At 48.9% G+C, this 26,436-nt stretch overlaps 2 protein-coding genes and 2 long non-coding RNA genes across 9 annotated transcripts; 2 read left to right on the top strand and 2 right to left on the bottom strand.

Moving 5' to 3' along the window:
• Window positions 1-1,172: 1,172 nt before the first annotated feature.
• LOC114202947 (GTPase IMAP family member 5-like) lies at window positions 1,173-8,135 on the bottom strand. 3 transcript variants are annotated; one of them, XM_028096340.2, is made up of 3 exons: window positions 7,955-8,135; window positions 3,685-3,730; window positions 1,173-2,231 (listed from the first exon to the last, which is right to left on the bottom strand). In XM_028096340.2, exons 2-3 carry the CDS (start codon window positions 3,725-3,727, stop codon window positions 1,345-1,347), a joined length of 930 nt encoding a protein of 309 aa, XP_027952141.2. In that variant the 5' UTR covers window positions 3,728-3,730; window positions 7,955-8,135; the 3' UTR covers window positions 1,173-1,344. The 3 variants fall into 3 exon arrangements, with proteins under 3 accessions (XP_027952141.2, XP_027952140.2, XP_087874653.1); XM_028096339.2 differs by having other exon boundaries at window positions 3,685-3,733; window positions 7,955-8,134; XM_088018527.1 differs by lacking the exon at window positions 7,955-8,135 and adding an exon at window positions 7,714-7,751 and having other exon boundaries at window positions 3,685-3,733.
• A 20-nt stretch (window positions 8,136-8,155) lies between these two features.
• Window positions 8,156-12,015, top strand: LOC148162576 (uncharacterized). Its single transcript, XR_015766784.1, has 3 exons — window positions 8,156-8,471; window positions 8,912-9,057; window positions 9,695-12,015. It is a non-coding gene; the product is annotated as an uncharacterized LOC148162576 (long non-coding RNA).
• A 1,984-nt stretch (window positions 12,016-13,999) lies between these two features.
• Window positions 14,000-19,952, bottom strand: LOC148162575 (GTPase IMAP family member 1-like). 4 transcript variants are annotated; one of them, XM_088018524.1, is made up of 5 exons: window positions 19,834-19,951; window positions 19,649-19,675; window positions 18,354-19,550; window positions 17,440-17,486; window positions 14,000-16,429 (listed from the first exon to the last, which is right to left on the bottom strand). In XM_088018524.1, exons 3-5 carry the CDS (start codon window positions 18,422-18,424, stop codon window positions 15,561-15,563), a joined length of 987 nt encoding a protein of 328 aa, XP_087874650.1. In that variant the 5' UTR covers window positions 18,425-19,550; window positions 19,649-19,675; window positions 19,834-19,951; the 3' UTR covers window positions 14,000-15,560. The 4 variants fall into 4 exon arrangements, with proteins under 4 accessions (XP_087874650.1, XP_087874648.1, XP_087874651.1 ...); XM_088018522.1 differs by lacking the exons at window positions 18,354-19,550; window positions 19,649-19,675 and adding an exon at window positions 17,566-17,726 and having other exon boundaries at window positions 19,834-19,952; XM_088018525.1 differs by lacking the exons at window positions 18,354-19,550; window positions 19,649-19,675 and having other exon boundaries at window positions 19,834-19,950.
• Window positions 19,953-22,190: 2,238 nt separating this feature from the next.
• Window positions 22,191-25,293, top strand: LOC148162574 (uncharacterized). The gene is made up of 2 exons (XR_015766738.1): window positions 22,191-22,365; window positions 24,899-25,293. It is a non-coding gene; the product is annotated as an uncharacterized LOC148162574 (long non-coding RNA).
• The last annotated feature ends 1,143 nt before the right edge of the window (window positions 25,294-26,436 follow it).

Below are 26,436 nucleotides of genomic sequence, written 5' to 3'. Positions count from 1 at the left end.
CTCTCATCTGATTTACTATTTCCAGTGAATTCATGACCTCTGTTCAGATTATACCCCAAGGTTTGCCCTCTTCTCTTTACTACCACTGAAATGTCTGGCAGGACCCTTTCCCCAAATTCTCACAGAGAGCACACATGATTGAACTGGATGGTACTGGGTTTGAGGTTCAGATGTTGCATTAGGTAGGATGCAGCTCGAAAACAAGAAATACACCCCCAGGTGAACCCAGTGTGGTCTGCGGCGGGTTTTATAGAGCCTGTGGGGTGCGAAAGCCGTTCACAGTTTAAAAAAGTTGAAGACATCAAAGGAAGAATAATGTTTCATGACCACATATGAAAGTTACATGAACTTCAAAGGTCACCGTTTGTCAGGCTTTATGGGAAAGCGCTTGTGGCGGCTTTTGCACTGACAAGGCGGAGTTGAGTAGACTGGAGACATTTTTTTAAAAGATTTTTTATTTATTCCTTTGAGAGAGAGAGAGAGAGAGCCCGAGATAGAGAGCATGAGCAGGGGGGAGGGCAGAGGGAGAGGGAGAAGCAGACTCCCCGCTGATCAGGGAGCCTGACCCAGGGCTCGATCCCAGGACCTGAGATCCTGACCTGAGCTGAAGGCAGATGCTTAACTGACTGAGCCACCCAGGCGCCCCGACTATAGACCATTTTTAAGCCTAAATATTCACTATCCGGCACTGCCACTCCCGCTCTAAGAAATTATAGTTCCTTTATTTCCCGACCACTGAGAATTTCCAAGTGACTGCTTTTCCTAAGGCTCAGCCCCCACCCTGTTGCACTGACCCCTTTCTCTCCTTCCCCACCATGGTAGGCCCCCTCCTGCACCTGTTCCCCGGCCTCTTCTCACCTCGGGATCTCTCCCCCACCTCCATCCTCATCATTCTCTCTCGCAGGGGTGGGGTTGGGGGTGGGCATCAGCTCTTATGACCAACTCTGATGAAATCAGGTAGGTTTCTGAATAAAATAAGGAAGATGCCACCGGCTTTTCATAAAACACCTGTCTCCCCTCAACAGCCTGACGGCACAAAGGTGGGACCAGAGGTGGGGCATCCCCACGGCTTCACCCCCCACCGCCTGCCTCCCAGCACGTCCCCAAACACTTCCGGACAGTTAGTTTCTCGTGTACCGTCACAATTTTTAACAAAAAAAAAAAAAGAAAAATAGTTTTTCCTTTGGATTTTATTGACCTAAGAGCACTTGAAGAAGATGGACAGTATGTCTGATGTGACGAAGAACAAAAGAACGTGAAATCATGTAAAAAACAAAGAATCTGACACAGACATGGCGACTCTGAAAAGATAAGTCAGCTGATTGCAGAAATCACTGAAAATGCTCAGTGTCCATGAGTAATACACAAGTTAATTAAAGCGGCAAGAAAAATCAAAATGCATATAATGAGGACAAAAGTTACCCCACTGCAAGAAAACATCCCTCTTGTGACTCTGAGCAGCGCCCCGCAGGCCCACTTACTCCTGGGGTCTCTCAGGTGTCGCCTTTGCTTTCCCAGCTGCGCCTGCACCCTGTCCAGGTAGCGCCTGTGCTCTTCCCCGCGGGCACAGCCGCCCCCTCGCCGCAGCCTCTGGGCTTCAAAGAAGAGGTCATTGCTGTGGAAGGCGCCCTCATTCTCCCTCTCCAGCCTCCCCACCACAGCCATCAGCTCGACCAGCTGCGCCTTCTGCTCCTCCCCGGTGGCCATGTTGTTGAAGCCACAGTACCTCCTCCCACACTCCCCCACCAGGCTCCTCAGGCTCTGGTTTTCCGTGTGTGTGACGTAATCGTGCAAGGACTCGCCGTCCAGGTCCTCCTTGTGGGTGAAGAGGACCACCACGTGCTTCATGGCTCCTGCCCCGAAGACCTCCTTCACCCTCCTCACGGCCACCGTGTCCTGGGCAGTGAAGCGCCCCAGCTGGGTCACCAGCAGCAGTACATGGGGCCCCGGGGCAGAGAGCAGGTAGCAGTCCCCGATGTCCTTGTACATCTCTTGGGTCTGAGCCTCTGCCTCAAAGATGGAGGGCGTGTCAACCACCAGGAGTTTCCTTCCGTTCCAGGTCCCTGTCTCGCCCTGGCAGGTTTTGGTCACAGGCTGGGTCCCCAGCCTGGACTCAAACACTGGCTGGCGGAGAATGCTGTTGCCTGTGGCACTCTTCCCAGTGCCCGTCTTGCCCACCAGGACGATCCTCAGTGAGGTGGATGTTACAAACCAGTTATCTTCCTCTCTGCCTATAAAAACAAATTTTTTGTGTCCCACTAAGTTAGTGATTCTTACGGTTTTCGGGTCTTGGACCTTCATGATACCTCATGAAACTTGTGGACCTCCCTCCCCCAAATCAATCCTATCTAAATACCTACAAAAGTGTGTATACAACTTTCGGATGCCCGTGGATCACAGAAAACCTACGTTAGAAGCTCATGCTTCGACCCACAGCCCAGGGAGGAAGCGCCCTGGGATCTCCAAGCACTTCCTCTAGAGCAGGGAAAAGAGGGCTTTTCGGGGAAAAGGACTGTGGTCCCCATGCTTTTCCACAGATGGTGCTTTGGCCAATTTCACGCTACAGAAATATAAGTTTAGAAGGAGGCAGGGGACGAGAAGCCACAAGTGAGAAAATATTATCCCCTCTTCTCCACCCCCACATCCCCATCATACCCCCACAGCAGCGCTCAACACATGCATCCGAACCTCAGGAGAAAAGGACAGCTCAGAGGTCAGAGGTGCAGTGACCTCCCACCAAGGACCAGCTGACTGTCCCGGGTCTCTGCTCTTGGGGTGGGCACTTGGATCTTAAAAAGTGAGATGACAGAAGATCGTGAATGTCAAGGACAAAGTCTGGGAGATGTCCCCGGATGGGAGGCTAGTGAAGAGTGAGGAGCATTAGAAGCACAGGGGTTGGAGGGATCTGGCCGACCGAATCGCAGGAGATGTCTATAGAATGGTGTTGGGGAGGGTGACACTGAGCCGAGAGTAAAATCTTCAAGGGGTGAAGGCGGGTGAGAACCCCAGGACTTTTAGAGTTCTTATGAGTTCAAATGAATTAAGTTCATTTCAGCCTCCTAAAATCTCTTAGTTTATTCCTTCTACTCTGCGTTGGCACTTCCTTTCCTTAAGTATTGGTAACAAGGATGATTCCTAAATCTCTACGGGAACTTTTCCTCTTTCCTGTTGGGAGCAGACCAGGAAAGAGAAATTGTTCTTACAGTCGGGTTCCAAATCCTTCAGACTCTGACTTGGGAGTTTCACTTCCACATTTCCCACCAAACACGTGTGGGTGACAGTGGATGGGGTGATGACCACAGGGAAGGTAGAGAGCAAGTGATTTTTGCCTCTTTCTTCTTCACTTTTTTTTAATTTTTATTTTTTAAAGATTTCATTTATTTATTTTAGAGAGAGAGAGAGAGAAATAGCATGATTATGAGGGGTAGGAGACAGAGAGAGTATGAAGGAGACTCTGTACCGAGCATGGAGCATGACACAGGGCTCGATCCCAGGACCCTGAGATCATGACCCAAGCTGAAACCAAGAGTCAGACGCTCAACCGACTGAGCCACCCAGATGCCCCTCTTCTTCACTTTAAAATAACAGGGTTTCTATCCCTGTGTTTGAGGTGGGGGTCGATGGAGAGAGAACGGCGACTCTCCCGGGTGCCCGGAGCTCCTGAGAACGTCCGGGCTTCCTTACCTTCAGCCATCGTTCCGTATCTGCCCCTCTGAAGCCCTTCCATCGTCTTCTGGAATAGAAAACAGGAAAGGAATAGAAGCAAGTATTCATATAGGAGTTGCTAAGGCCTGAGAACACTTTTAATGCAGACATCTAAGAATAATTATCCTAGGATAAGCCATTTCCATTGCTAGTTTTTGAACTCATATTATACTTTCAAATACCTATGACTAATTTTGGGCAAACCCCAGGCGAAGCTAGCTTATGTTGACGCAATGCACTTGTTGCTTTTGTTTTTGCAACTTACAGGAAATTAGGAAATATTTTAAAACAAATCAGTTGATTCTCTTTCTCCAACTTGAAGTGAAATGAAAAAAACCATTCTTCTGTGGAACCAGGAGTGGGACATTATTATTAGTGTTTGCGATCAAAGTAGGTGAACTCGCTAGAATACAGAGAAAAAACCTGCCTTGCTGTAAATGGCATTGGTTTGTCTGAAGTACTGAGAATTTCCAGTCCCAGAAGCTGTGTCAGATGGACATTCCAGGGGCAAAGAGGAAAGCACAAGGTTCCTTCCAGTGGGAGGGCAGAGTGGGAACAAGGACTCTTTCAGGGACTGACAGCAGAGGAAAGAGTGGTAGAGAGCCGGGCACTGACACCTTCCTTACCCCTTCCAACCCCCACCCCACACACCCATCAGGGAGAAGGTGGTGCCATAACTGAAGGGAAAGAATCAACATTCAGGACAAATTCAAGATAACCTCATCGCCTGCTCAGATTTTAATCCAGCTTCTTTCCTGGTGGGCTCTGGGTCCTCTGAGGTCTCCCAATATCATCATTTTTGTATCCCAGCAGATTTAACCAGAAATCGGCACAACCATTGATTGGCATGAAAGTTTCATTGCAATGAGACAGAATATTGGGTCTTTCTTCTTGGGGTTAGAAAAGGCAAGGGTGCACGAGACACGCAACGGTAATTAAGATGAGCTCTGAGGCTGCATTGCATTTATTTAGTTTTAAAGGTGATGTGGTTGTGAAACCCCCTTATTAAGTGGTGAAGTCCACAAAGTTATACAACAAATGGCCACCGTTTACCATGAACGAATGTAAATAGTTCGGCATCTGCTGCAGCTGCTCTGTTTGACCGAGAAGTGGAAACATTACACATACAGCTCCATCTACATTTTTCGGCTCCCCAGTGTCAGTCCCCCTCCCTCCTTCCTTCAGAGGGAGCCAATATTCTGAGGATTTTAAGGATCATACTCGTTTGTCTATTTATACTTCTACATACACATGTCTCTATAGATAGTGTATAGTACTGTGTTCTATTTGCAATTTTTTATGTAAATGATGTTATGTATGTAACGTTTTATCAATTTTTTTAAAGATTTTATTTATTTATTTAGAGAGAGCACGAGTGGGGAGAGGGGCAGAGGGAGAGACTCTCAAGCCGACTCCACACTGAGCGTGGAGCCCTTCCTGGGGCTCGATCCCACAACCCTGAGATCATGCCCTGAGCCGAAATCAAGATCGGACGCTTAATGGACTGAGCCACCCAGGTGCCCCTCAATTATTTATTAGCAGACGTTTAAGCTGTTTCAAACTACCTGCTTGCTTCTACAAACAATGCTGCAGAATAATCCCATCTCTGTCCCCCGGCGCACACGTGCAACAAATTACCTGGGGCAGACAGCTGCCGCCTGACTAGATATTGCCAAGTACGACCCCAGGATGGTTGGGCGAACTCCCACTGGCACCGGCCACAGAGGAGAATTCCCAAACCTGCACTTGAACTTGGTGACGTTAGACTTAATTTTTTGTCACTCTTAAGGGCGTAAGTAAGGACATCTGAATTGGTTTAAACTTGCATTTTACTAATTACCATTGAATGAAAAATGTTTTTCATAGTTTATTTGTTATTCGGGTTGCTTCTGTTATAATGAAATAACTTTTGCTCCTTCTTCCATTCATGCAGTGGATGTTTTTGGCCCTCCTTGGGGGAAACCATCCACTTCCAGGTTATCAGAATGTACGAAGATAACTTCCTTCCTTTGTTTCCTTTCTTCCTTTCCTTCTCCCTCCTTTCCCCTGCTCCCTCCTTTCCTTAAGCCCTGAGAAGAGCATTTTCCTCACCCTTTTCCATGGGCTGTCCTAGCTTCCGGTCAATTATCTGGCTTCTGCTAAAACTGCTCAAATTCTCTGACATCTTTTGTACTTTAGATGGCATTTTCTGAGGTTTGGGAACCTCAGAAAATATGCTGGAATCCATCAATTCATGTGATAAAGACCGTGATAGAGGTGAGGATGTTGACAATGGGCTTCATCATCAGAAGCATCCTCTCTGCAGCCATCTGTAACCTTCAGAGTTCCTTCCTGTCCGCGATTCTAATTGTCCTTCTAAATTCCCTGTGATGTGATCAAAATAGGTGTTGAACTGTCAACAATATTTGCATATTAGGAAATTGAACATCAAATGACCTGCCCAAGGTCACCAGATTGCCACACAATTAAGATTAAAAAAAGGGCAGGTGCTCCTTGGCCTGCAAATTCTCCTTGATTCCACAGGGGGTAAAAGAGATTCTTCTAAACAAATCCACTAGCCTCTCGGAACACCACATACAATGTTACCATCCCGCAGTCAGGACATAAACTGATGTTGACAGGCTGGAAGCCTGCCTTAAAATGAACACAGAGAATTGTATGGCAAAACCTCGAGTGCACATTTTTCTTCTTTTTTTTTTTTTGAAAGATTATTCAAAAATAAAATTGCAGGAGGCAGGAGTTGCTCTGAATTGAAGCATTTCAGTTTAAAACAATCTGATGTTTTGACTTAAGTGAGACCCAAATGGAGTAATGTGGCTGACACAAAATGCCAGTGAACCTCAGGTTACATTAGCTGAGATGCAGCCCAGGTGGTTCTCCTGAGCCACCTTCTGAGTGGTCAGACTGCAGGGGGAGACATACGTTCCCCCTGAGGGATAGATTTTTAGGCAGATATTAACAGATAAGAAAGTGTCCAGGGCCGCCCGGGTGGCTTAGTTGGTTAAGGGTCCGACTCTTGATTTTGGCTCAGGTAATGATCTCAGGGTCGTGAGATCAAGCCCCCTGCCTGACCCGGTACTCAGTGTGGTGTCTGCTTGAGATTCTCTCCCTCATCCTCCCAACCCTGCCTGGGTGCATGCTCTCTCTACAACAAAACAAATAAATGAAATCTTAAAAAAGAACGTGTCCAGAGGTGAGTCCGAAATGATATTGACAGAAAAGCCAAAATGAGTCATAGACAAAATAGTAACAGGATGGTAAAGCATCAGAAAAGACTGGAGGAAGCACGTATAGCTGCAGGAATGCAGTATGTGTCAATCTCAGAGTAGGCAAAAGTGAGAGAACGGGGAATGGAGGCAGATTTCTCCTCCAAAGGAAAATTCTGCCTAATCGCCTCCAAAACGGGACCAGGTGTCAGCAGAGAGTGGCAAGCAGCGAGCAAGCGGAGATGATGACAGCATCGGACAGGGATAGTAGGAGGGTGTAGCTTAGGTAAGAGTTTAAGGCAAAGAAACATAATGTACATTCTGATTTTTAAATTATATGAGCCTGATTTTATTTTTTATTTTATCAAACTTGAGAAAGCAAGCTCTCTAATGCTGTTCTGAGAAGGATAAAAATATTTCTTGTGTGCCTTATTCATAAATATCTCCTTCACTCAACTGCCCAGTCCCTATATTTCCTGGTATGAGTGTCACTTGTTGGGTACTTTAGTCATTGTGAGGTTGTGATGTGTCTTTCACTGAAGGGTTAACAGACAAAAGGATTGTTCCCATATGCCCTGAGCATAGTCTCTTTGCCTTAGAATAGAGTCCCTCCTCCTGTCACAGGAAATGCGGGGGGGAGGGAGATTTGGGAGAGCATGGAATGGCTTCCAGAGCAAAGTCATGAGACAATGTCCCCTGAGGAGTCTCCTTTGAAAGGCTGGGTTCACGGGTGGTGAGAAAATAATGATTCCATATTTGCCATTTGGAACCCTGAGAATCCATCTTCCTCTTCCAGACAGACCTTTTGGACGAAGACTCGGTCATGAAATCGCTGGGTTGTGAGCACAGGGTCAGAGGTTCCCACCCTGTTTCCCGGCCACCCGAGTCCACTGTGCACGAAACTCTGACCATCACCGGCCGGGTCCACTGAGGGGCGAACCCACAAGGGCGGTAGCCTGGGTGAGATCACAGCAGAGTCACCAGCCAGACCCGGGGCCCTCAGACCCCCAAAGACGCTGGGACCTGCACCGGGTTCCCCTTACCAGGCTCAGCGCTGCGGGCTCCGTGCTGGACGGCGGCTCCCCAGGCTACTCTCAGGGCGCAGGCCAGCTCTGGGCGGTGGGGAGCGGGCGGCTCCCCGAGGCTCTCGGGGCGCAGGCGGCTCTGGGGGGCGGGCGGGCGCCTCTGGGGCGGCTGCAGGTTCTCGGGGCCGCTCTCCAGGCGGAGAGGGCGCCGCAGGAAGTGGGGGTGGGGGTGTGGCTGGGGAGGAGCTGCGAGTGAAGCCTTAGGTTCCAGGGCTGGGCCTGGGGGCCAGAAGGCAAAGGGGCTTAGCGAGCGCGGCCCCCGCTCCGACCAGGACAGACCCCCGGGGTCCGCGGCGGAACTGCTGCCCTCAGCACCGGGAGAGCAGGGAGCAAGGGGCATGTGGCTCCCTTAACGGGTCGACTCCTGCCCCAGCCTGCCAGGGTCGCCATGCCTCCTCCCATTTGCTTTTTAGGACTCGTTGAAATAAGCAGAGCGTGGAAGTAGAGGCTCTGAAGGCAGTGATGGACCCCCCAGGTTAAGAAACGCCCCCATGACCTAGTGGGGCGCCAGCCACTCCCCTCAGCCCCTATGGCAGGAGCACCTGCTCCGCGGGACTCCCCAGACCCCTGGTCAAGGCTCTGTTTCTAGAATGCATGCTCCTGCCTACCAGGGACAGAAAGGCTGTGCTGGTCCACGGAGGGGCTGAAAGAACAGCTCTAAGGACGGGATTTGAAGGACTTGCCAGACCCCTTGTGCTGGCTGTCCCTTCTCTGTCCTCTGACAAACCAGCCCTGAGGGGCTTTAGGGGTCTGGAGCTTCTGGGTCCATTTATTGGGGGTGGGGGTGGGGGTGGGGGTGGGTGGGGAGGGGAGGGTTGGGAGGCTGTGGCTCTTCTCTTTGTCTACTGATTGCACAGTTAAGGCTACAGTTATGAATCTAGAACAATTACTTTGCTTTTGTTTCTCTTGCCATAGGAAGCTGCTGGGGCCGCATCAAAATACAAAGCTTCTGCACAGCAAAGGCAACAATCCACAAAACTAAAAGACAACCTACTGTATTTGCAGCATCATTTAAAGAGCCACACTATGGAAGCAATAGATGAATGGATAGAGAAGATCTGGTATATATGCAATGGATTATTATTTAGCCATAAAAACGAAATCTTGCCATTTGCAACCTGGACAGATGTAAAGGGTGTAAGGCAAATAAGATCAGTCAGAGAAAGACAAATACCCTATGATTTCACTCATATGTGGAATTTAAGAAAGGAAACAAATGAACAGAGAAAGCAAAGAGATAACCCAAGAAACAGACTCTTAACCATAGAGAACAAACTGATGGTTACCAGAGGGGAGGTGGGTGGAGAGTGGGTGAACCAGGTCATGGGGATTCGGGGTACATTTAACATGATGAGCAGTAGTGAGTAACGTTTAGAACTGTTGAATCACTATATTGAACACCTGAAACTCACACAGCACTGTGTATTAACTACACTGGAATTAGAATTAAACAAATAAGCCAAAACCTGTTACGTTGCAAAGCAAGATCAGAACACAATACGTGCTTAGGCAGGGCCCGGTCTTGTCCTAGAGAATCTCCAGATTCCTTTCTGTTGCTATTGGAAGGTAGGCTTAGAATCACCTAATCATCATCGTCTGAGATTTTGGGGGGAATATAATTTAAAACAATCTCTTGCCAACTCGGAAAACCTCTCCATTAACATGGAAGAGAAAAAAACCAGTTTTATCTTTGAACAGGCATGAAACCAGAATGCGATGTGTATCACAGGCGGTCCTCCGAGAGATTGCAAAGACGAGGAGGTTGTAGGCTGCTCTGTAGCCAAGCGGATGCAGCCCACTACTTCCGTGCTCTCAGGAGAAAGTGCGACTACTCCTCAGGTAAGAGGCTCTGACAATACTATTTGTTACACACAGTTATGAGGAGTGTAGATTTATAGTAAATCTTGCAATCAGGGAGTGTGAATCCTCCAACTTTTTCTTGTTCAAAATAGTTGTAGTTCTTTGTTTTCTTTGTATAAATTTTAGAAGAAGCTTGTGAATATCTACCAAAAATCCCACTCGGATTTTGACTGAGATTGCGTTGCTCTGTTGATGAAATTAGGGGAGAATTGACATCTTAATAATATTGAATTTTCTTATCCACAAACATAGGCTATCTCTCCATTTATTTAGGTCTTCTTTGATTTTTCTCATCAACATTTGTAGTTTTCAGCATTAAAATCTTAGATTTATCCCAAAGTAGTTCATGGTTTTTAATGCTACTATAAGAGTGCTGATGATTTAATTCCAATTTCCAATGGTTCACTGCTGATAATGGATCCTTGCATGTTGACCTTGCATTCTCCTACCTTGCTAAGCCAATTTCTTAGTTCTGGAATATTTTTTCCCTTTTGGGGATTTTCCGCATAAATAATCATGTCATCTCTGAATAAAGAGAACTTTATTATTTCCTTTACACTTTTTATGACTTGTTTTTTTTGGTGGTGGTGGTGGTGGTGGTGGTTGTTTTCCCTTTCCTCATTTCACTGGCTGGATGTCCAATAGGATGCTGAACTGGAATGATAGGGTGGACATCCTGGCCTTTTCCCGACCTTAAGGGGAAAGTCTCCAGCCTTATGCTTCCTGTATTCTTACTGATTTTCTGTCTTTGTGTTTTACTGAATACTAAGAAAGGAGGTTAAAGTCTCCAAGTACACTTTTGGGTTTATCTGTCCTTTTGATTAGTTTAGGTTTTGCTTCATGTATTTTGAAGAAGTTTTAGGTGCACACATTTTTAGGATTATGAAGTCCTCCTGGTAAGTCGACATATTTATCTTTCTGTAATTGTCTGTCTTTATCTTTTTCTTAAAGAAAGATTTATTTATTTATTCGAGAGAGAGAGAGACAGACAGAGCATGAGCAAGTGGGGCAGAGGGAGAGAGAATCTCAAGCAGATTTCGTGCTGAGTCAGAGCCCGATGCGGGGCTCCATCTCACGACCCTGAGATCACGACCTGAGCTGAAACTAACAGTCCCGGTTGCTTAACTGACTGAGCCAGCCAGGCGCGCTTTCCTTTGATCATATTCCTTGTTTGTAACCTATTTTTCTATTAATATAGTGATTCAGCTTTCTTTTCATTAGGGTTTTCATGGTATTTCTTTACCCATCCTTTGACTTTTAACCCATCTATATGGTTGTGGTAGACACAATTCTAAGATGGGCCCCAAGCTCCGTTTGTTCCTGGTGTACGTGCCCTGGACTATCCCCTCCCCTTGAGCATGGGCAGACCTGTGAATAGGATGGAGGCCACTTCCCATGGCAAAGGTGAAGGGACTCTGCCATGGAATTAAGGTCCCTAAATGCTGGTTTTAGGTTAGTCAAAGGGGGATTATACCAGGTGGGCCTGACGTAATCAGAAAAGTTTGAAAAGCAAGAGCTTCTCCTGCTGGCTTTGAAGAAAGCAAATATTCCTTATTGGGAACCCCCTATCAAGAGGGGCAGCCTGGGACCCTCCAGGAGGACTGCAGTCCTACAACCACAAGCCACTCAATTCCGCCCACAACTTGAACGAATTTGGAAAACGATCCTGAACTCCCGATGAGAACGGTTGCATGGCTGACACCTTGATTGAAGCTTTGTGGACTCTGAGCTGAGGACCCAGTTAGGCCATGCCTGGACTCCTGACCCACAGGAACTGTGAGCTAATAAGCGTGTGTTATTTCAAGCTGCCACGTTTGGGGTAATTTGTGAGGCACCGAAAGAAAATGAATACATTGGTTCTATATATAGTGAGTTTCTTTTAAGTAACGTATGGTTGGTCTTGCTTTTTAATCCAGTCTGGCAGTCCCTGTCTTTTCAGGGGTGTTTAGACCATTTATCACAGTCTACATGTCAGTAATACTAGGCCACTTCACATGTGTTTAAGAAACCTACACTAGGATACTTACAATTTCTCCCTCCTGCGTGTCCTCCTATGTTATATGTTTGACTTTTACATACGTTGTAAGTTCCTCAAAACACTATGACTCGTTTTGTTTTTGACCGTTATCTTTTAGAGCTATAAAATGTAAGAAAATGGACTTTCTATTTATCTTCTTTTTTGCCACTTCTGGAGCTTTTTATTTCTTTCGGTAACTACAGATTTCTGTCTGGTATCACATTCACTCCTTTGGCCCGAAGAACTTCTTCCAATATTTGTTGTCCTGCCCGTGGGCCGACAGGAAATCAGCTAAGCTCCTGTGAGACAGCCTTTAGCTCTCCTTCACATCTGAACGCTATTTTTATTGTTCATAGAAATCTGGGATGACACTTTTGTTCTTTCGGTGATATACCAATATCACTCAGTGGTGTTCTGGACTGCAGGGTCTGACAAGAAATCATCTGTTCTTACACTCTTTATTCCTCTAATATAATCTGTCTTCCCCCCCGCCCCCGAGTTATTTTTAAGTTTCTCTCTTTATCTTTGGGTTTTAACAGTTTGAATGTGAAGTGCCTAGATTTTTATTTGTTTGTTTCTGTATTTATCCTGCCTGAACTTCCCTGGGATTCTTGAATCTGAGTCTTGGTGTCTTTCATTGTTTTTAGAACAGTCTCAACCATTATCTCTTCACTATTTCTTCTGCTCGTTCTCTCTCTTTTTCTTCTTCTGGTACTTTGGATACACCTGTTACCTGTTTGAATTTTTCACAGCTCTGGGACCCTGTTCTGTTTTTCTTCTTCTCACTCGTTTTTAACTGTTGTTTTCGTTTGGAGAATTTCTATTCTCTTATCTTCAAATTCACTGACTCCTTCATCAGCTGTGTTGAAGAAACTGTGTTGCTGTGCCTTCGAAGGACCACTTCATCTGTCTTAGTGCTTTTTATTTCTACCACTTATATTTGATTCCTGTGGTTTTCCCCTGTCTGTTGAAATTTCCCCATCTTTTAGTTCATGTTGTCCAGTTTTTGTTCAATCCTCGTTATTTTAAAATCCCTGTCCAGCTTCAGGACTATTTCTGCATCTGTTCTGTTGATTCTTTTTCATTATTTTTGCCTGCTTTATGAAAAAAAGTTTCATAATTTTATTACATTGTGGACATCATACGTAGAAGGAAAGTAGGAAATGAAATCAATAGTACTTATGCCTGGATACTGACCCCCTTTTTCTTCTGCCAGGCTGTTAGTGTGGGGTTTGAGTCAGCCGCCCAGGAGTTGGACTGGGTTGGGATGTTGCTGTAATTACCGTGGGAGCAGCTTAGGCCCTGTGTTTCTCTGGAGTTGCCTTGAGCTTAGGGTGGGCACTCAAATGCCACATGGTTTTACTGAGTGTTCTCATCCTGTCCACCTTCAGCTTCTAGTCACATCTACACAAGTGTGCCTCCCAGTGTTCCTCCAGGCCCGTCGTGGACGGCTAGTGCTTATTACTCAGTGCTCACGTGGCAGGTGCTGGCATGGGCGTGGTGGTGGCTGGGCGGTGGCATCTCTTGTCCTGGTCTGGCTTCGGGCCTAGGCGTGGCTTGTGCACCTGAACCTGGGGACTGGGACTTTCTCAGTAGGTCTGCCTGTATTAGGTTCTCTAGAGAAACGGAACCTATTGGATATATATCTTTTCACTTTTGCACCTTGTAAGTCTCTGGCAACTCATCCTACCCTACTTTATATTACCGCCAGCTCCCAGCTCTACACACACATAATGTGCAGTGTTTATTATCATGAATAAGAAATGTACTTATGGGTGTGAAATGGATCTTTCTATGAAATTTATTTATTTGTAAGTATGTATTGTTATGAAAAGATTCCTCTTGGAATTTTTGATTCTGTACCCCAGTCTTATAGAATTTAACCTATGAAGTGCTCACCATATTGTTTCATCCTACATGAAAACTATAAAGATTAATATTAATATCAACATCTCAAGAAAAAACTGAATGCCCTTGGGCATAAGGTCATGGAGCAGGTAAATAGGGGACGGCTCTGAAACACAAGCCCCCAGGCACATGCCACATCCTTACGATGCCCCAAGTGGCATTTTACCCATAGATGTCGAAGCCTTCCTTTGATTCAAGCGTATATTTGTATATGAGAATTTAAAAGTCATAATACTTCTATTTATTTTAAAATCACATTTCCATCTGCAAACAAGACAGACAGTAGGTAACGACATGTGGACACATGTATGTAAGAGAGTAGAAACATGAAAGAGAAACAGGTTAAAAATCAGCCCCACTGGTAAGCAGCCTTGGCCAATAGTGGGAGCTCATGCACACGTGGCCCCGGAAGGCCAAGCTGGGGATGCCGGCCATCCCCTCAACCCCAGCCCCTTCTCTGCTGCCTCTTGGGTTGCCAAGTTGCTCCTTCAACTTGTTAGAGCTGTTCGAATCCCTAGCTCAGAGCCCCTGTGTGAACCTGGCAGGGCTGCTGAGGATGCCAAAGAGGGGGATCACTAATAGAATTTTGCCCAGCCACGCATCATAGAGCCCAGCTCACTGCCACAGGGGCCTGAGGCCTCATGACCGCCGCTCACCCCGATGTCTATCCTGCTACCCCATTAAACGGGGGCATCTGAGCACAGGTGTGTAAGCCCCTCGTTCTCCAGGTGGAGCTGGGATGGCTCTAGGGCCCCTTTCACAACCACCTTCTCTCCCCACCCCTGAACCCTGGGCCAGGTGAGGAGGTGCCTCCTCTGGCGTCCAATCTTGACTAGAGCTTGGCTGATTTAAAGAGAAGGACTTCCTTTAAAGTGTTTTGTCACATTCTGAAATAGAAATAAGGAAATCCTATCAGTTGGTGACACAACCCAAGGATGGCGTCTGATTTTCTAATGATGTGGCGTTCAAGCACTTTCCTGGGCTGGCCCACCCGGACAAAACTCTACAGGACCAGCATACCCTCCTAATTTCAGCTGCTCTGAGGCTTGTGTGGGTGGGCCTGTGGCTCCCTCTCCTCTGCATTGTCTGAGAAGAGCCTGTTTTGTTTGTTTGTTTGTTTGTTTTGCATAAAAGTCCAGATCAATAACCACGTTGAAGACATTACCCAAACTTCTACTTCACTTTGGTAAGACAGGAACCATAATCAGTACTAGAAAATTGGAAAACATTATTTTCAGTATAGTTACATTTGTCTTTTTGGCAGTACATTACTGTAAAGTAAATAGACTGATTAATCAGAAGGAAACATTAACATGCATGAACCTGACATCTCTTTCACAGGGAATAATAAAACCCAGAAGGATTCCAAAGGCGGACGTGCAGCTGTATGTAAGAGCTAGATAGGCAGTAGGGAGGGTCGTGTCTGCTTTGGTCTGTTGGTGTGCCCCCAGTATGTTTCATATGCTGAAACCTCAGTGCCCAAGGGGATGGTTGTAGGAGGTGTGGTGTTTGGGAGCTGAGTAGGTGGGAAAGAGATTTTACTCCTCCTCAGCGCCAAGTACTTCGTGCCTTACCGGCCAGGCTCCCACTCCTTGGAAGGGCGGCCCCTGGGAGGGCCACGTCCCAGCGGAAGGTTTTGCGGGAGCCGGGCCCCGGCGGGACGCTGCCTAGGTAATCCCCGCCAGGGAAGGAGGAAAGAAGAGCCTGTGGGCCCCGAAGGCACACCGCACGAGCGGCGAAGTGATCATCAGTCGACGGGCCGAAGTCGTCCTTGGACTGTCAGTCGGGACTGACCTCCTGCAAGGCCTTTGGTCTCAGGCGCCAGAGCAGCAGGCCGAGGAGCAGCGCGCCCCCGAGCAGCACGAGCGCCCGCCGCCACCCGCGCGGCGCCACCTCCAGCCAGCGCCGCCCCCGCCCCCGCGCCCGCGCCGAGCCGCCGGCCGCCAGCAGCTGGGCCACCCGCCCGAGCCTGAGGTCGGGGGGCGCGTGGTGCAGGGACTCCGCCAGGCCGTACACGGCGTTGGTGAAGGGCGCGCCCGCGTGCTGCCGCGCCAGCCGCTCCACCAGCGCCAGCAGCTCCTCCACCTGCGCCTCGCGCGCCGCGCCCGCGGCCCGGTTGCTCAGGGCGCACACGCGGCCGCCGCACTCGGCCACCAGGGCCCGCAGCGCGCGGTTGTCGGTGTCGCGCACGTAGTCGTGCAGCGAGGCCCCCTCCAGGTCCTCCCGGCGGGTGAAGACGAGCACGGCCCGCGCCAGGACGCCGGCCCCGAAGAGCTCGCGGACGCCGCGCACGGCCTGCTCGTCCTGGGCGGTGAAGCGGCCCAGCTGGGTGACCAGCAGCAGCGCGTGCGGCCCGGGCGCCGACAGCAGGTAGCAGCGGCCCCGCTCGGCGCAGTCCGGGTCGGCGCGGCGGCCGTCGGCGCTGAAGAGGTCCGGGGTATCGGTGACCTCGACGCGCCAGCGGGCCCAGCGGCGGCTCCCCAGGGCGCAGGTCCTGGTCACCGGGGTGGACGCGAGCCTGGACGGGAAGCGCCCGTGGCCCAGGATGCTGTTGCCCGTGGCGCTCTTGCCCGCGCCGGTCTTGCCGGCCAGGATGAGCCTGAGCCGGGGCTCGTGCGCGGGCGGCGCGTCGTCCGGGTCCTCGGAACCTGTGAGGACACAGCAGGGGTGGGCTGCCCGCCTCGGACCCGCCTCCCGCTCCCCGGGGCCCCGGGGGCGCCTGTGGAACACGGCAGAGCACCAGGCCTTGGGCTTCTGCTTCTCCGACCGAGCCTTTCCTAGGGGGTCTGGTCAGAGCTTGTTCCGCCCCGGGGCGTCTGTCCCCATGTCTCTTGCCTCTTTGGCCTCAGCACAGGCCCCTGGCCCCGCTCCAGCAGCTGGTGCGCATCTCTCTGGAGGGCACCGCTCCGTGATGGCAGGCCCTGACTCCGCGGACGTGCTGTCTGGGCCCGCACGCGGTGCAGACCTGTTGCCGCTTGACACCTGCCCTGGCCTCTGGGATGCTTCTCCCGGGCGCCGTCCCCGCGTCCCAGCCAGGAGAGGCGGGAGGGCACGGAGGCCTGGGAGTGAGGGGCTGTGTGCAGTCCCGGCCACCGCGCGTTGGAATCACAGCCGCAGCGTGTGCCCGCCGTGTAACCGTGGGGAAGTTGCTCCATCTGAGTGTTAAACGTCTTCCGCACAGATGGGAGTGGTGACAGAGAGTTGTTTCTCCCGGGGTTGCTCAGAGGATTAGGGGGCTGGTCTCTTTCCTTCTTCCCTCCTTCCCAATTGCCCTCCTCCTCCCCAGCTCTCACACCTGCTGCCAGGAAGATACCTGTTAAGCCCCCATCCTTGTTCTCTAGCACATTCTACCTGGTAAATCGTGTTCCCTCTAGTCCATGGTCTCATTCCCTCCACCTCCTCTTGTGTGGGGGTCAGAGTAGATTTCTCATCCTCGGTTTACCCTCTGGGTTGGGAGGCACAGACTAGTCAAAGCACTTAATATCTCACAGTAGGGCGGGGCGGAGATGCAGCACAAAGGCAAATCTGGGCTCTTGCTGTTTGAGCCCAGCATGGAGACACCTCTGGGATTTGTGTCTGTTCAGTCTTGAGTTGGCACGTCCCCTTGTTCCCCAGAGCTGACCCCCGAGGCCAGTACACACCGCGAGGCAATTCTTACCATAGGCATTTTCTTCATCTCTTGCCATCTTCCGTCCTCCCATTTGCCTGAAAGAGCCCCGAAGACAATTTGTTCATTCATTCATTCATTCATTCATTCATCCATCCATCAAATAGGTATAACTACCTTCGTGGGTCAGGCAAGGTCCAAAACGCTGGTGGTGCCCCAGTGAAAAGGTCAAGGCTCCTGCCTTCCCCTGACATCAGCATATGGGGAAGAACCACCCTGGGAGGACCTGGCTGGCGTTGGCCCGGTACCGGGAGAGCATTTGGTGACTTTTCAGGGACCTCGAATGGAAAAAGCAGAGGGCAGATGATAGCAGCTCCTCTGTATCAGAGAGTGAGCTTTAGATGCTAATGTTTTCCCAGGTGATTCTGTGTCAGTGACATAAGCTGTAGGTTCTGAGTTTTCCCAGGAGATGCCACAGCCAGGGGAGACTTTGGAAAACCCTGAGCATCGGAAAGTTTGCTCAGTGACTTAGGAACCACCTTAGGGCAGTCGGCCTGGGGCAAAAACAAGAAGAGAATTTGCATTTTGTTTGTGGAAATTGGAAAGAAAACATCCCTCCCAAGCTGATCTGAAGAGCCTGTGATCTGCTCTCAGCAAACCGAGTAACTGGGCTTGTGTCATTTGTCCAAGTTTGATCTGTGCGCCTGGGGAGACGGGCCACTGCCCTCCAGCTCCTGATGGTCTTGCCCCAAATCTGAGGCCTCTCCGACTAAGTGATTATACCCAATTCCCACGTGGTTTAATACAGTGAAACACTTCGCGATGACGTTTGTCTGAGCACACGAGAGCCTGGACACAGGCGCGCAGCCCGTCCCCCGTCCGCCTCCCCGGCCCCCTGTCCCGCTCGCCCCCTACTCGGTGGGCTGCTCCGCAGAGAGCGGGATTCGGCACCTTTCCTTTCCCACCTGTGTGCTTGCTCCTCTGACCACTGATTCTCTCCCACGTGTCTGAGTCCTGTCTGTGCCTCACCATCCATTTCACGTCTACCTCTTCATGGCGACACCTGTTTACTGTGGGTGACCGTGTTCTGTCCCGTGGGCACCACATGAGGAAAAGCAGAGGCAGGGGCTGCTGGATAACTTGTCTCTGGCCAGAGGACTCAGGTGACAGGTTTGCCTGGTACTCAGTCCAAAGTGTTTTGTGTTTCTGCAGCAACACCCTGCCACCCCCCCCAAAGCCCTCAGTAAAGGTCACCCCACACGCCTTAGGTGAGGAGTGGTCTTGTGCATACAAATCAGCGAACTCCCATAACTGACCCCAGAGCAGAAGTGAAGAAACAGCCAGAAGATTCAGTGCAAAGACCAAGCATGTAGCTAAAGCCAGAAGCCCTTGTCCATGCTGGAAATGGGAGGCTGTGGTATAGAATATTCACGCAACTGCTGGGCCCTTTGGAACCTCCCCCAGGGTTTGGATGGGGATTTGGAGCGTTCTTCCAGAGTTTCTGAAAGCTGAAATCCGGGGTCACAAAGCTGTGTAGTCAGTGAAGAATGTACGACATGGAGACTCCTGTTATCTTAAATGGGATTGTAGATGATTTATCTAGTCCAGTGCTTCTGAACCTGCTATCTTTTGGACATATCTAAGGATCCTTTAAAATATATCTATTTCTTTGACATTTGGATTCACAGATCTGTACTTGAAAAAACAAAACCAAAAAAGGTATGTCTCGCCCCACCCCCCTGAGTGATTCTAATGCCTTTGGTGGGTGCTCTGAGTTTCTGAGCCATTCACCCCGTCCAAGCCCTTCATTTCCAGTGGGGATGAGGGTAGGAAGCGGGCTCGCAGCCCACACAGCCCTGGGCGGCTCGGGCTGGGGGGAGAGACGTGTAAGGGCACCTGTAGGGCAAGGGTTTGAAGACGGTGTTCGTCATGGTCGCTGGCTCCTGCTAGTCCCTGTCGCACACAGGGCTGAGGAGGTGGAGCGTTTGAGGAGGATCCAGCTCATAGACATAATTTTCACTTTGTACCACGGTCTGAGGGTAGACCGGTTTCTTTGTCCTCAGAAATATCTTTCAGCTTTGCTGCATCTGCCCTCGGGGAGTGTCTGCCGGCTTCTCCAGTGTGCTCTGCTCCTGGAGTCCTTCTAGCAAACACCTTTATTACTAGTCGGGGAGTAGGGAAGGAGAAAGGATTTAGTCCCAGATAGGAGTGTGTGCAGGCCAGGACTGGAGAAGATGCTTAGCACTTCTTCTGAACTTACTTTGAAAGTCAGAGCATCCTTCCAAGCCTAGAAGTGTGAAGCGCGAAGTTACCTTTCTAGAGCCCGCTCCCCTTCCTCATCCTCAGCGGTAGTAGAAGGCAGGTGCTCGCTCAGTGAGCTCACACAGGCCCCCAAGTCCTCACAGCTCCCACTCCCCAGGCGACCCCCTTGCCCTGTGGGCTCACCTTTCCCGCAGCAGTGGTGACAGGCTCTGAGGGTGGCAGAGAGGCCCCTGGCCTAGTGCTTTCCCTTTGGCTGTGAGCTCAGAAGGATGCCCCTCCCAGCACGGGGAGGAAGTGTCCCAGCCTCTCAGAGCTCAGAGCCCCCAGAGGGAGGGTGTCAATTTAAAGGGACAGGACCGTGGCCAGCCTTTCCGATGGGAAACCCAACCCCTGCTTTGGACTGGGGCCATGTTTTCCAAAGGTCCCTGTAACCCCCATCTTGCCCCCAGTACGGGGCTGTAACCTCAGAGAAGAGCAGTTGAGATTTCTGAGGCCTGTTTCAGTTCCAACCTCTGCCCACTAATCTTACCTCCAGTTGCCTTTTGTTTTTTTTTTTTTTTTTTAGGTGTTTTCCTATGAAATGGCCTCTTGAGAGTCTCCTTCCCTCGACTGGACATCAGGTTGGACAGGGTCACCAGCATGGTCCTATCTGCCAGTCCCGTCATTCTTAAAGAAAAGGAGGACTTTTCCAGTCATTAAAGATCAGACAGCAGGCAGAGGAAGGAGATTTTTCATACGAGGCTTAGTCTAGCCTCAGTTGCTCTCTCTGACCCAAGTTGCTGTTTCTTCTCTCAGGAGGGTCATGAGAGAGGTGAGTAAATAGCCAGCCGTTGTGTGGAGAGAAGGCTGCAACAGCATAGGGTGATATGGGCCCTGGACCTGGCTAGGTCATTAATCCACTCTGTGATCTTGCCTAACTCACTTAAACTTTCTGGAGTTAACTTCATCTGAAGCTAATTGGTTGGGGTCTGATTTTTACCCATTCTTGCTAGCTTCTTCTCTCTAGTGACGAGAGCCAACCCACTACCCTCCACCGGTTCCCGCCCCCCCCACGCAGCTTTGTTGAGATATAATTGAATTGTAACACTGTGTATGTTTAAAGGGCACAATGTGTTGATTTGATACACTTACATATTGCAAAATGCTTACCGCTGTAGTATTTATTAAATAACACCCGTATCACATCACATCATTGCCATTGCTTTTTTTTTTGAGTGACAGCATTTAAGATCAACTATTCTCTTAGCAACTTTTAATGTATGATCCAGTGGTATTAACTCTAACCACTGTGCTGTGCATTAGACCCCCAGAACTTCCTCATCTTATAACTGGAACTTTGTACTCTTTGACCAATGTCTCCCCATTTCCCTTCCTCCAGCCTCTGGTAACCAACGGTCCACTCTCCATTTCTGTGAGTTTGGTTTTTTAAAATTCCATGGAGAAGCGATATCATACAGTATTTGTCGTTCTGTGTCCGACTTATTTCACTTAGGATAATGCCCTCACGTTCCACCCATGTTGTTGCGAGGGACACTATGTCCTTCTTTCTTGTGGATGAATAATTTTATATATATATGATTATAAATAAATTATATTAATATTATATTAAATTATAGATAGATAGATTTTTATCCGTTCATCTACAGATGGACACTTTGGTTGTTACCACGTCTGGCTCTTGTGAATAATGCAGGGAATGTGGGAATCCAGATATCTTTTCAAGACTCTGCTTTCAATTTCTTTGGAGAAATACCCAGTAGTGGGATTGTTGGATTGAGCGTTCCGACTCCTGTCTTGTGGGCTTCGACCAGCAAAGCCCACGGTGGCAGAAATAATTACTCCAGACTATGGATCAGTCAAGAGAGGTGAGATGGAGCCTGGGGATAAGAGTCCGTGAGCCACTCCTAGACTCTCCTGTTTATTCATACAAAGACTTCAGGTAACAAAGTAACATACATCATAGGAATTCACGGAAAGTGCAGAGCAGGGGGTTACAAGGTTCTTGAAACAAACAAGGCAATTAATCTTAAGCAATTCAAAGGGTAGACTTTACCATTCTGGAGATGAGTTTTCTATAGGTAAGGCAAAGGCAGGCAAGCCTACGAATCCCCCAAATCTGGTGGAGCCTGTTCTAGATGAGCAAAGCATGTCCTGTTGTTTTCAACAAGACAGAAAGCAGGTCTCTGCTGGGTTATGCGGTCCTATAACTTAGTAACCCATGATTGTATTCCCATACTGGATCACATGGTAATTCTAGCTGTAATTTTTGGAGGACCCTCCATACTGTTTCCCACAGTGACTGCACCAATTTACATGCCCACCAACAGTGCACGAGGGTCCCCTTTTCTCCACATCCTCGCCAACACCTGTTGTCTCTTGTATTCTTGATGACAGCCATTCTGACAAGTATGAGGTGAGATCTCATTGTGGTTTTGAGTTGCATTTCCCTGATGATAGTGACACTAAATCTCTTTTCACGTACCTATCACCATTTGTATGTCTTCCTTGGAAAAATGTCTATTTAGTTCCTCTGCCCATTTTTTAACTGAATTTATTATTGGTTTTTTTTTTTTTTTTAAAGAACGTATTTATTGATTTGAGGGAGAGAGAACACGAGCGGAGGAGAGGGACAGAGGAGAAGCAGACTCCCCACTGACCAGGGAGCCCGATGTGGGGCTCGATCCCAGGACCCCGGGATCATGACCTGAGCTGAAGGTAGAAGCTTAACTGACTGGGCCACCCAGGCGCCCCTTGAATTGCTTGTTTTTTGATGTTGAATGATATGAGTTCTTTATAAATTTTGGATATTAACCCTTTATCACATATATGATTTGCAAACATTTTCTCCCATTCAGTGGATTGCCTTTTCATGTTGTTGATGGTCCATTACTGTGCAAAAGCTTTGACTTTGATGTTATTCCATTATTTATTTTATCTTTCATTGCCTTTGCTTTGGGGGTCAAATCCAAAAAAATATTGCCAAGGCTGATGTAAAAGAACTTACCCCTGTCACACTGTATGTTTTCAAGCCTCTTAAATTTATTGAGGCTCATATTGTGGCCTGTTGATCATATTTAGGAAAACATTCCTTGTGTGCATGAAAAGAATGTGTTTTTTACTTTGTTGGGTAGAGTGTTCCAGTGGTAGCCCAGTTGGTTTATAGTCTTGGTCACATCTTCTCTTTCTCTTTTGACCTCTGATTAGTTGCTGTGCCCATTGTTCAAAGTGGGGTATTAAAGCCTACAGCTTATTGTTGAATTGTCTATTTGTCCTTGACTTCTGTTATTTTTGTTTTGTGTGTTTGAGGTCTTGATTGTGAAGTTCACGTATGTTTATAACTATTATATCTTCAAATTCACCGATTCTTTCTTCTACCAGCTCAAATTTATCATTGAGCCCCACCAGTAAATTTTCTCATATCAGTTATTATACTTTTCAACTGCAGAATTTCTGTTTTGCTCTGAAAATAATAATTTCTGTATTTTTTTAAAGATTTTGTTTATTTGTCAGAGAGAGAGAGAGAGATAGAGAGAGAGTGTACAAGCAGGGGGAGGGGCAGGCAGAGGGAGAAGAAGAAGTAGGCTCCCCACTGAGCAGAGAGCCCGATGAGGGGCTCATCCCAGGACCCTGGGACCATGACCTGAGCCGAAGGCAGACGCTTAACGACTGAGCCCCCCAGGCGCCCCTGAATGAATATTTCTTTATTTGCTATATGACCTTAGGAGAACTCCTAGGGACTTTAATCATTTTTTTAATTGAGTTTCACCGGCTGTGGCTTCTCCACCGGTAAGAAGCCTGCCGGGTTCCTCACGGTGCGTTCTGGAAGTGGAAGGGTGTCAGCCATTCTAGATAGAACCCCGGCTACATTGCTGCTCCCTTCTTCTTCCTTCTTCCTGGGTGGCTGGATTTTGTATAGTTTTTTTGTTGTTCTCTGTTGTAGCTAAGGCACTCTCGCTGAGTGGGGAGCCAGGTGGCAGGATTATGTGCAGACCTGCTCTCCTGCTAAGTGCAAATACCGCATCCTTGTAGAGGGGAGAGAAACGCGGCCGTCGCCCTCCATTTCCAGTCACTTGCGCTCTTCGAGAGCCTACAAGTGAGTCACGTAAATACAATTTTCAAGTTATATGTCTTCCTGACAAATAATAGTCGAAAACAATGAGGCTGCTCAGCTGTTTCTTAGCTACTTGGCCTTTGCGTTAAAATTTGTTAAAATTTTGAAAGATAGCCACCTCCGCGTGCACCTGTACCGATTTAGAGCAGAGCTGATTTTGTTCAGTGCACGTCAGAGTCAAAAGTGCTAACCGCAGTGCTCGCTCTGACCCCGGCCCCAGTGCAGGCTGGAGATTTCCAGGAAATCCCGCAGCTCATCCTCAGGCCAGCACCAGCCTGCGGAGGGGTGGGGAGAGTGTCCCAGGAAGAGACCAGTGCCATCGCCATCCCGGGATTCCTCCCAGGCCCGCCTTCCTCCTCCAGTGCCCTGGGAGCACAGCAGTGGGCAGGAATAAAAGGACAGTTGGGGGGCGCCTGGGCGGCTCAGATGGGTAAGCATCTGCCTTTGGCTCAGGTCATGATCTGGGGTCCTGGGATCGAACCCTGAGTCAGGCTCCCTGCTCAGCAGTGAGTCTGCCTCTCTCTCTCTGCCTCTGCCCCTGCTTGTGCTCTCTCTCTCTCTCTCTGTCAAATAAAGAAAGAAAGAAAGAAATAAAATCTTAAAAAAAAGGACATGGGTTTGTGACCTAATCTTGTGGTCGTGTTTCCACAGCTCAAAGTGGTGAGGAAGACAGACTCGGGGGAGGTGAGGGAGGAAATGGCTGTGGGTGAGATAAGATGTATGTTTTTCTGTACACACGTGAATTTACAATAAATCACCCTGTTGCTCATTTATCGGAAATGTAGGGGATTATGGAAACAACAAGAAAAAGCCATGCTGTGGTGTGCTGACAGACACGTTACAATCGTTCCTTTATCCCTGTAAAAGTCTTTTTTAAAGATTCATTCAGTTATTTGAGAGAGAGAGAACACGGGGGAGGGGGCAGAGCGAGGGAGAGAGAGAGAAAGAGGGAAGCAGACTCCCCACTGAGTGGGGAGCCAGATGCAGGGCTCAATCCCAGGACCCTGAGATCATGACCTGAGCTGAAACCAAGAGTCGGACCCTTAGCCAACTGAGCCAACACGTGCCCACTTGTCAACGTTTTATTGATCACATTTAGCATGTGCAGTAAAGCACTTAGACGCTCTCTCTTTACAGGAAGATCGGAGTGAAGCAGCAAACGATGTTAAGTTGAAACCGAAAGAAAGGAATGAAGGTAATAGCACCAACTGTGCAAACTTACTTGTAAATCCCAGCAAGTCACTCAGTGCTGTGAGCTGGATCTGGCAGCCGCTGGATTCTTTCCTCGATCCCTGTTCTCCGGAGCAGGGCCTCTTCCACCGTGGAATGCCTAAGAATCCAGGTGCTGCCAAGCAAATGCTGTGGGATTTGGAGGTGTGGGGAGGAAAAGTCTAGGTGGACGAGGAAGGAAGGGAGCTGTGTGTGTGTTGAGAGAAGCCGAAACCTGGTGGGGAAACCTGCCTGTTTTCTTGCTTCTTGCTCCTTTGGCTGTTGGTGCCAGGTGGTAAATAAAGCTGGTATCGGGAACTGTCCGGAACTGTCCGTTACTCTGCGGCCCCAGGGAGTCAAAAGCAGTGGGAGAAGAAGGTGCATCCTCGCACTGCTCCCCCACACCAGACCCCTCAAGCCAGGAGCCTGGGACTGGGCCCCCCTCGTGCTCTCCCTCTGAGGACCACGGTGCCCTGTTCTGCCGTGGAGGTTTTATAACTACAAGCAACCAACATGTGAGAAGATCTGCGGGTCCGCGGGCCCATGCTTCGTGCCAGTGGGAGAGTCCGGGGATTTGTCCTCGCTGGGCGAGGCCCCAGTATTCTCCTATGATACAACTCTGGAGTTGGCCTCCAATTTAGATAATCTAGGACTTCCTCATCTTCTTCACGTAAAGATACTGGGCCTCACGTGGGTTATGGTTTTGTTGGGGTTTTTTTTGGTCTCCTCGAAGCCATAGACAACGATAAGGGGAGAATCAGACCCACACGCTTTTCCACTGCCTACATTTCATATATTAACAGGAGACATTCAGTGCTGATTAAGATAAAATAGTCCTTTTGAGTGTTTTTGGTACTGTGTAAAGAGCATGGGATTGACTCTTGCTGCTGGGACTGGGTATGCATTTACCTTTTAGGCCGAGGGGGCTCATCACCTCCTCAGCTCACCCCACCTGGACAGTCTGCCTGTTCCCCTGAAGAGTTCAGGAGGCTGCACCTGCACTGCCAGGCCTTAAGTTCCTCTCTCTCTCTCTTTTTTTCTTTTTGTTAAGATTTTATTTATTTGAGAGAGAGAGCACAAGCAGGGGGAGGGAGCGGGAGAAGGAGAGGGTGAAGCAGACTCCCCACTGAGCAGAGGGCCTGACGTGGGGCTCCATCCCAGGACCTGAGATCATGACCTGAGCCAAAGGCAGACGCTTAACCGACTGAGCCACCCAGGCGCCCCTCTATCTCTCTTTAGAAGAAACAAATTTTTGGTTTTTGTTTTGGTGTTACATAAATTGTTGACAACAACTACATTCTCCAGAGGATTTAAATCTAAATTCTCCTGAGAAGGCTTTCTTCTCTCATCGCTGAGACTTCCGTGGTCTATCTGGGCCAGATACCTGGTGGGAAATGAGGAAGAACATAGTCCAGCGTATTCACCCTGCTCGCATGGTGTGATGCAGGGGGGAGATCTTTGGGACA

This window comes from Eumetopias jubatus, unplaced genomic scaffold (assembly GCF_037043125.1).
Source record: "Eumetopias jubatus isolate StellerSeaLion01/CBP00866 unplaced genomic scaffold, mEumJub1_p1.0 scaffold_14, whole genome shotgun sequence".
Classification (NCBI taxonomy): domain Eukaryota; kingdom Metazoa; phylum Chordata; class Mammalia; order Carnivora; family Otariidae; genus Eumetopias; species Eumetopias jubatus.
Note: the sequence above shows the minus strand (reverse complement) of the source record. Positions and strands in the feature narration are given on the sequence as shown.

Excerpts from the sequence above, each read along its gene's own strand:
- LOC114202947 (XM_028096340.2), bottom strand. The coding sequence starts at position 3,727 with ATGGAAGGGCTTCAGAGGGGCAGATACGGAACGATGGCTGAAG. Across the intron at positions 2,232-3,684 it reads ATACGGAACGATGGCTGAAG|GCAGAGAGGAAGATAACTGG; the intron begins GTAAGGAAGCCC and ends TTGTTTTTATAG.
- LOC148162575 (XM_088018522.1), bottom strand. The coding sequence starts at position 17,648 with ATGCTGATGTCAGGGGAAGGCAGGAGCCTTGACCTTTTCACTGGGGCA. Across the intron at positions 17,487-17,565 it reads ACCTTGCCTGACCCACGAAG|GCAAATGGGAGGACGGAAGA; the intron begins GTAGTTATACCT and ends GGGCTCTTTCAG. Across the intron at positions 16,430-17,439 it reads AGATGAAGAAAATGCCTATG|GTTCCGAGGACCCGGACGAC; the intron begins GTAAGAATTGCC and ends GTGTCCTCACAG.